The sequence below is a fragment of the Pteronotus mesoamericanus genome, unplaced genomic scaffold (genome assembly GCF_021234165.1).
Source record: "Pteronotus mesoamericanus isolate MK-2021 breed Mesoamerican mustached bat unplaced genomic scaffold, CSHL_Meso_final contig_269, whole genome shotgun sequence".
NCBI classification, from domain to species: domain Eukaryota; kingdom Metazoa; phylum Chordata; class Mammalia; order Chiroptera; family Mormoopidae; genus Pteronotus; species Pteronotus mesoamericanus.
The window spans coordinates 4,700,415-4,709,693 of record NW_026555114.1 but is presented as its reverse complement, the minus strand read 5'-3'; the positions used below and the strand labels follow the sequence as shown (position 1 = coordinate 4,709,693).

General features: G+C 45.9%; 1 protein-coding gene across 1 annotated transcript in view; it reads right to left on the bottom strand.

The window, feature by feature from the left end:
* Positions 1 to 396: 396 nt before the first annotated feature.
* The window catches only part of TANC2 (tetratricopeptide repeat, ankyrin repeat and coiled-coil containing 2), a 288,620-nt gene continuing 279,737 nt past the window's right edge, over positions 397 to 9,279 (bottom strand). Inside the window, exons 26-28 of the mRNA XM_054574907.1 lie at positions 7,687 to 7,833; positions 5,080 to 5,180; positions 397 to 3,510 (exon numbers count right to left, since the gene is read on the bottom strand). Of these exons, the coding sequence (XP_054430882.1) occupies positions 1,554 to 3,510; positions 5,080 to 5,180; positions 7,687 to 7,833 (2,205 nt within the window). The 3' untranslated portion in view covers positions 397 to 1,553. The remainder of the gene's footprint in view (positions 3,511 to 5,079; positions 5,181 to 7,686; positions 7,834 to 9,279) is intronic.

Genomic DNA, 9,279 nt, shown 5'->3' with positions numbered 1-9,279 from the left:
TAGTAACAGAGAACACTCTTTTGTTTAGTTTTAGTTGCTTAGTATCTTAAATTGTAAGAACTGACCAGCACTCCGTCCCAGGCCTGTACCAAGGCTTTGGCTTTCAGTGTTCTTGCCATCCACCTCCTGCTGGCCTCACCGAGAGGACGGCTTATCAAATGACCACAACGTACTGATATGTGAAGGGTGACTGCATCAGAATTTCTATCTCATGTGCCCCACCCAGGCTGAAAGGGGTCCTTCTTCACCCTGAAAGGAGACACTTTGCGGTGCCTGGTTTTCAAATATCACTCCCCAAACATTCCTGACTAAAAAAAAAAAAAAAAAAAAAAAAAAATTAAAAAAAATGAATAGATAATAAAACTATAGCTCACAACATGGAATTAGACATCTGGCATGGACTGCAATGGCCCTGGGTGCGAACTTTGGGAATAAGTCTTTCACTCCCATGAGAATTCAATTTGCTTCTCAAAGAACCAATTTCTTCTGGGTTTAAAAAAAAGAGGGCCAGTAGAACAAACTCTGGCTCCAGGCGAAGGTCCCACTGACAGGATATTGCACCAGCCAATCCTCAGGAAGAGTTTACTCTTTGTGGAATATGATGCTCAGCAATATGTCAGGATCTAAAAGGGAGATTTCTCCAAAGATTTAGTACAGCCTTTCAAACGAGAATCCAGAACAGTCTTTCCTTCTCTCTCTCTTTCTATGTATTTATTTATTCCTGACCTCACCCATGGAAAATCAGTAATCTTTAGTGGTTAATAGTTGGCAAAAAATCTAAAGAATAATTTTCAGTGAATTATTAAAAATATCCATGATTCTCATCCAATTTCCTTGGCTGGGTGAAATATTTAAAGGGATGGTTGTTTTTTTTAAATGTTCTGAAAATACTTCTTAGAAAATCAATGTAGTGACATTTCAAATAATTATTTTTTTCCTTCCAATTACACAGACTTATTTCTCTCTTTCTCCTTGATCCTTTATCCCCCCAGGAAGACCAGCAATAACCTAAATGAACATTCAAGACCTAACGACCGCAGGGAGCTGGCAGTCCAGGGAGGAGACCATGGCACAAGAATGCACTGGGGCTGGCTATTTGGATAACACTGGATACAAATGCAAAGGCAAAGGGGCATCATACTCTTTCTAAAGTTCCTAGAAGAAAATGAACAAGAACATCTTATTTTTGTAAAAAAAGAGAGAAAACATTTACACAAGAACGTCAGTGAAAGCGATTGTCTCCTGGAAAAAGCTGACCAGTGTGTCTGATCTCCCTGGGTTAAAGCACACGGCACAACAATCTCCTCGTTGGCGTCTGAAGAGAGAGAGAGAGCATGTGGCTGGGGCACAGACAGGATAAACTGAAGTCCTGGCTCACTGGAGGCCAGCTTCCCAGTCGGCTGCATGCAAAGGATTTCAGCATGTGGGCTGCCACCTCTGAACACCACACAGAAACTACATGAGAAATTAAGCTAGAGAACTACCTCAAATGTGGAAACCAAGCCTGAAAATATGCAGTGAAAACATATGGGTCTCACTCCAACAAACGTCTTTTAAACATTAGACTCCACAAATGGTCTCTTTGGTTTGATAGGGGATGTCTGCCCTTGTCGAGAGTCCCGGGACAACTGCCTGTACAGGTTGTCCTGATATGCCTGAGCCACGGGGAGGGTCCGAGCCACCTTCACATCGGGGTATGAGGAGGCCTGGCTGACTCTCTCTAAGAGGTCTCCGCGGGATCCGTTAGCCAGCATCCCATGGGGGCTGTAATAATCGTCCTCCAGCAAATGGCCATTCTGTGCATTGTTGGTTTTGTTATAAAAGGCAATGTTGCTGATGGAAGATGGCGGGCTGAAGGACTCAGGCTGAGGCAAGTTGCCTGGAGATGTGGGACTGAGAACGGTATCCACAGATGACACTGCCCAGGTCCGATTCTGCTGGTGAAGGTGGGGGTACTGTTGAGTCCGGGCTGTTTTATCTATGATGCCCATGAATGGTGTGGTCCTGGATCGGGTAGGCTCACTGGGGTAACCTCCCTGAGTGGGAGACACTGGCGACAGCTCGTCACATGACCTATCATATGCCGGTTTTAGTGGGATCTCCATTTGTTGAATCGAGGAGGATGGCCGGAAGGTAGGAGTTAGGTTGGAGGTGGATGAGATACTATTGCTAGACGGAGAGAAGCGAAGACCTACGCTTTGGGAGTGCAGCAGTGGCCTGGGAGTTGGTGGGTGAGGTTTGATTTCATTAGGGTTGACACCAATAGGTCTTCTGATTAGATGTGACACATCAGGCGAACCTAGCTGGCTGGAGGAACGCTCCAGGTCAAGTTTTGAGTGACAGACTGGGTAATAGGATGCGGACTGGCTACGTCCAATCTGTGGTGTCTGGCTGTATCTTATGCCACCTCGATATGCTGAGGAAGGTCGCTGTGGAAGGTCTTCTTTGGCCAACCCTCCGTGCTGACAGATGGCACCTGCACTCAGACTGGCCTGGACATGCTGCACGGGTCTCCCATCCCCTACAATCCCCCCAATTGACCCTTGATAAACCAACCGGCTCTGACTTACTCCTATGTCTCCTTGTGAAGACTGGTATTTACTAGCCATTGAATGGGCTACTTGACCATAGGCCCCTGTGGAGATGACAGTGCTTGAATGAACTGCAGAGCTGGGCTGGTTGCTTCTCACGATCTGGGCCTTCGCAGGCTGTAGCCTGAGCCCTTGCTGGGGAACTGCCACAGGGAGCTGAGGCATCTGGTAGGGCCGCTGGGCCATTTTGGATAATGGAGATTTTGGTCTGCCAGGAAGCTGACTAACATTTGTTTCTTGCTGGTAGCGCACGGGTGAGCCTGACTGGGATCTGTAGACACTCATGCTTTCAGCCGGAGGGCTGGCCCGATACTGAGGGCCTCTGCGGAGAGGGGAAGGGGGAGGGCTTGGGTATTCTTTACTCTGTCCTCCCACAGGAGGGGGGCTAAAGCGGTAAGATCCACCCTGATGAGCTGGGGAAGTATGTGGTGGACTAGGCCTGTAATGAGAGTTCTGGTGAGTGGGAGAAAGAGCAGGTGAGGTGGACTGATAGCCCTGTCTAGTGGGAGAACCTACAGAACTACTGGACCGGAAGTCAAACACCTGATGAGAGCCAAGCGGTGAGCTAGAGATGTAGGCAGAGTCCCGATGAGCTGGAGAGGAGGGTGGGCTCTGGATGATGGGGAGCCCCTGACTGGGCCGTGCCTCCGTCTGGAGGCCAATGGAAACATTTTCAACATCCTGTTCCAGGTACTCCTCTTCGAATATGTCTTGCGCAGAGTATATATCTTCATGCTGTGGTTCAGGTTCTGTTTCTTCTGGCAGCTGCTGCTGAGGTGGCTGTGGTGGCGGTGGCTGCTGCTGCTGCTGCATCTGTCTACATTCCTCCTCCACTCTCATCAGAAGTCTCTGGATCTCACGGTTGTTTGGACACAGCTTGATGGCCTCGTTCAGGTCCTCTAAGGCTGCTGCAAACTGTCTGCTTGACAAAATGTAAACACAGGAACTGGAGTTATTCTGAATCAACAGGAATCACCCAGAGCTGAGAACATGGTCACTACATCAGAGAACTGTGATAACATCTGTGGGTGTCAGGGACTTTTTGGTTTCATTTGACTGGTAAGGAAGGAAACAGGTAGGCTGTCATTCTAGAAGAGTCCAGAATGATTCCCTAACCTGTTCTGCCTCCATCTTCCCTGGCCTCTCTGGGACTTGTGGAGGAATGTCCCCATTTTGTCAGTCCAGCCAGGCCCTTCAGGAAGACTCTCTCAGTGCCCAAATGCACACCAGGCAGTGTGAGGGCCGGGTGGGGTTGTCATTTACAGGGTCACTGTCAATTAGCTTAGGAACAAAACAGTAACTACAATATTTAAACATTTTGCTGATCCAGCAGAATTTTTTTTTTTTTTTTAAATATTCTTGATATTTTGGCTCCAAGTTTCAAGCCTGTTCCATCCTCTGCCCTTTCTATCCCTCGTCCCACAGTACTGGCTCCTCTTCTTTCTGCTCCATGAAAGCTGGGAAGGGGTTGGGCTTGGTGACTAGGCAGCTCAGATTTCTAATTTACAAATGAGGACGTGACTGTCAGAGATATTCCCATCCTCTCTGTTAATACTTCCCAGAAAAGGAGAATTGGCCTTGTGGGGAAGGAACTATCCTGTGGGAAAGAGAATTTGATAGTCAGGCTTCTGAAGAACTTCGCCATCCCAGCTAGTTAAGACTAACGTTGCCGCCACTGTCATCACTGGACTTTTCCTGGGTTTGATTTTTAGGACCATATCCCCGCCCTGGTTATGTCAGTGAACCTGAAGCAGTTCTTTCCCAGGCAGTTTGGGAGAAGGGCGGGACGCTAGGTAGGAAGCATCAAGGACAGTGACAAGTTATCCAAAGGTCACTGATGGCAGGTTCTAGGTCTTTCTGGGGCTGTTCCTGCCCACTGGCCAAATCATAGCTGACAGGCACAAGGGAAGGAGTTTCTCATGGACCCTCTCAATCGTGGCATCGAGGGCCTCCTGTCTCCGTGCGTGTGTGGTGTGGCGGTGGCAGGGGAAAAGGAGGTTTGATGCCACCAGACTTGAGGGAAGCCCCAGCAGGAAGACTAAACAAGCCAAGGATTCCCAAAATGCATACAGGAAAGCAAAGAGGAGCCTGTGATGCAAGTGAGCTATTCTACTTTTCCCTCTAAAAGGGTCGAGAGGATGTTTGCTTAAGTCATCTCTTCTTAAGTCACCAGTGTCTCCTTATGCTATCTGCTTTGGGGGTTAAAAAGTGATTGAGATATTGCTGAGGCTTCTCAGAAGAAGGTGCCATTCTCCAACAATGAAAAGGCATTTTTCCAAAGCAAAATGCTCTAGATTTCCATATCCCCAAAGATTTGCCAATCTTAAGCTGAGTATGTGCTACGGGAGCCATCCCCAAAGCTTGGCCCTGAGAGTCCTCAGGGACAGACACACTTGGGTACGTATGCCCTACGATGGCCTACATTGCCTTGACCAGATTTTCAGAAAAGAGACCTCTTGCTTTTTACCCTCTCTCTCTCTCTCCTCACCTGCTGCTGCGTTTTGCCCTTGCTCTTGCATAGTAAGCTTCATAAGATTTCGGTTTCAGCTCCAGGGCCTTAGTAGCAAATTCCTCCGCCATTCCAAAATCCTGTCATTACAATAGGTGTGCAAATGAGTCATTGAAGATATGAAAAATAGACAATTTGGGAATAACACAGATCATATGTACATTTTCTTTTGACACTTATGGATGGAACACCTGGAATTCCTGACATGCCTGGTATGGCTCTAGCCATGTGGCCCACAGCCTGAAAGTTCCTTCTGTCTTTGTCCTGTGCGGCTGTTTGACCTCTCATGGGCTTTTATCTGCCCATAAGTATAAAAATGCCTTTCTATCAAAAGTTCTTTCTAGCCCAGAAGCCAAATGTAAACCCAATGAAGCACCTGAAGTTGGAAACCTGAACTTTTATTTTTTTAAAGATTGTATTTATTTTTAGAGAGCGGGAAGGGTGGGAGAAAGAGGTGGGGAGAAACATGGATGTGAGAGAAACATCGGTTGGTTGCCTCCTGCACGCTCCCTGACTGGGAACTGAGCCTGCAACCTTCTGGTTTACGGGATGACATCCAGCCCACTTACCCACACTGGTCAGGGTTAAAACCTGAACTCCTGTTACACACATGTGTATGAAGCAAACACACATCTATACCTCACGTAGAACCTCATCCTACCTCCCACCTTTCTGCTGTACCCACTATTCTTTGGTTTCCTAAGGGATGAGGGAAATCCAGGAGGATGGGTTCTGCACTGACAATGTAAACTAGATGGAGTAGGGACAGTAAACCTGGGTTCAATTCTCTGGTCTGCTTTGTGAACCTTCAGAGTATGTTGTATGTTTTCTCATTCACACCTACTTCACAGTTAGGATTAAGAGCAACACAGCATTTGAATGCCCTGTATATACCTAGTAGATGCTCAGTACATAGCTGTTTCCTTTCTATTTCAGAGGGCTTCTCTGATCTGTTCCTTCTCTTAACTGGTTCTTTACTTAAGAAACACTGTAAATAGAAAAACCAAAAGAGGACCCTGTCTGTGACTGGGGTCTGTGCTAGCACCACCTCTCATGATCACAGAGGCTTGCTGGGGCACAAAGCTATAGGTTTTCCCCTTAAACAGAAGAGATGTTTTCCCCTTCTCCTCTAATGTCAAAACCATGATATGGCACAGTAGCCTCTGGTTACACCTGTGATTCCTAATGCAAGGCCTCAGGCAGCACAAAGGCCTTGTTCTGGGCCCCAGATAAAACTTAAAAAAGAGAAAAAAATTAATGGTCAATTTTCTATCCAGGAAGACAGACTTCAGGTGCTAAGCAGAGTATGATTATTGTTTCTGAACAAATGTAGAGCTGGAGAAAAAGTATTCTACCTTATCAAGGTTGTTTTCTATCCCTACTGTTTCCAACCTTACCCTTTAATCTTTTCTTTTGAGACAATCATTATGTTTTGGAAGATTATTTTTAAGAAATATACTATTTGTTAGGCAAACAAGTAGCCAGCAGGTTAGCAGCAGCTCCTGCACTTTGTCTCACTCTCACCACATGGTGTCACCGGAGATCCCGGTAAAGATTCCTTTGTTTCATATAAGAACCTCATCGCCTTCCCCTAAAGCACCTCCCCCACACCATGGGAACTGCAGCCCCACTCTCCTCAGTACCCAGTGCAACTCTGCCTCTTAGAGCTCCGTGTCCTCTGAGACACCCAAGTCTGTATGAGGGCTCTTTTCATTGTCAGGTTTTAGATGGATGCTACGAAGATCATATACACAAATAATTTTTCTGGTATTGACAGCAGATCCATTGCCACTGAGGCTGAAATCTCACTGTTCTTTATTGATCGACATTCCTGTTTGGCTTGGATTATGTCTATCTCTTGATGAACTGCAAGACCTCAGGCTGGTGGATGTCTGATTCCTACAGGATCTTAGCTATTCCCAGTATCTGAGAGAGGGTTCTTGGCCCTGGAGTGTATGCATATTAAGGTTGCTGAGGGCATCAGAGACTGTATCTGCAAGGCAGACAAGAAGGACCAAGGACAATCTGGGAGATAATCAAGGACCAGGAAGAATTTAAACAGTTTTTTTCTGCAAAAAGAAGGGACATGACATGCTAGGATAAAAAGATGAGGAAAGAAGTGGAAAGTTAAGGATTAGCCTTAGAGGTTAAACCTTGAAGTTCACGGTCCTGAGCCCTCTTTCCAGCCCATCTACAAATGACTTAAGGGTCTTCTAGAAAGGAAGGGAATGACTAAAATTCGTATCTAATTGTAGCTGGAATTGTAGTGACAACTCCTCTCACATCTTCCCAAAGACCAGAAAGTTCATTTAGGGGTGGGGAAGATGATGATAGTATTCCAATAACTTTCAGCAGGAATTATGAACATTCAATAAGCTATAAAGTGTCCACAGCATTAACTTTTTTACAGTTTGAGATATGGATTATACTTAATTTCTTTCAAATTGCAAATGTCAGTGCTCTGTGAAGGACAACCAAGTTCCAAATGGGCCAGAGAAGGGTTTCAGGGCCTGGTAAAAGCTAGTGAGTGACATGGACTGTCAGCTTCCAGGGCTGCGGGAAGGAGCCGGGATGAGAGAGACTTACGTTCATTTTCCTGCGACATCGAGAGAGGTTGAGGAGAAGAGACACCTTCAGTTCCCGGAAGGTTTTCAAGTCCTCACCAAACCCTTCTCTAGGGAATTTCTTCAGAGCGTACTGGTAGCGCTGGGCAGCCTCCTTTACTTTACCTTTCTAATGGGAGGACAAAATGGCAAAACACACAGTCGGTCTGCTGAGCAGTTAAGTTTGGTTCCACTCCCTTCCTGCTCTCTCTCCAGTTATTACTAAGGGTTAACCCTTCTAAAAGCCCCCTAGAGATTAGGTTTGGTATTGAAGGTGAGATATAAGGCGGGAAAGGCATGGCGGAAGGGGCTTCCCAAGATACAAGCCAGAGAAACAAAGCCTTGGTGAGTAAAAGGCCTGGCATCCAGCTGGATTCCTAAGGGACTGACCTCACTCATTTCAAAGGAGCTTTTTCTTGACCTTATATCCCTGCAACACATATCATTTCCTAGTCTGAAGCACCCCTAAGTTCTTACTACTTCCTGAATTTTGGCTTGTCTGGAAAACTCTTTCCTTGCTTGATGTTCCAACTTGCCAGTCCTCTGGAACAGGTCATTCTCATCCTCACAAAGGATACAGGATCTAAAACAAGTTAGCTGCTGGTTCCCTAATCTCATGGCCTAAAATAATATAATGGTTTTCCTCGTTTTTGGGAAGGGTGTGGGTAGAGCAGTAGTAGAGAAGTGAAGTTTAGAGTTTATAATTCTGACTATGTAGGAGGGATTTTCCAAGATGAAGTAAAGCTATCACCAATTTAGGGACCGAGTCACAGGAGCCTTGAACCTTTCTTATAATTTGTATTTGAAAAGTCTATAAGCTGAGCTGAGAATGAGGTAGAAGGGACCCTCGATCCTTTAGCTGATCTTTATCTGCTCTACTTCCTCTGTATAGCTGCAGCTTTACCAGGGACCCCTGTCTCTTATTTTCCTTTTAGCACCTCTCATTAAGGAGAGATTTGGAGTCTTCCAAGGTAGAATTCTGGGTGGGAACAGCAGTAGCTCTGCCCATTCTCATTAAACGGTAGGACTCCTTGTCTTAGACTATCAGAAGCTATCTTATAACCAGGGTTCAGATTCTTGAGGGCAGTGCCATTCTGAAGTCCGCAAGTCTGACAGTGAAAGAGGCCCTTCCTTGAAGTCATGTGAAATCATGTTTGGGCCAGGACTCAAGTTTCCTAGGAGCCTAAGAATCTTAGATTATCATGACTCTCTCTCAAAGACCCTCAGGAAATACCACCTGCTCTCAGGAACTCTGTACACTCCTTTCATGGTGGGGAATCACATGCTTCACAATCATTTCCTCATCTTTGGGTCTGTGATGCCCATTGCCAACAGCTGGGTTGGATTTGTATTTACCTTGAGGAGGAGGAGATTCAGCTAATCTTAACACAGTGAGGTAATTCTGACATGGAATGTTCTTAAAAGACTTGTTATAGGCCATGAGAGTTTGTATTAGGGTACAGAGCCTTCAGCTTGAAATGTCAGTACAAAAAGACTCTACTCTTTGTTGCTACTGTCACTTAGTGAGTGACTTCAAGCAAATCTTAAAATTGCTCTTTGTCTTGGTTACTGCATC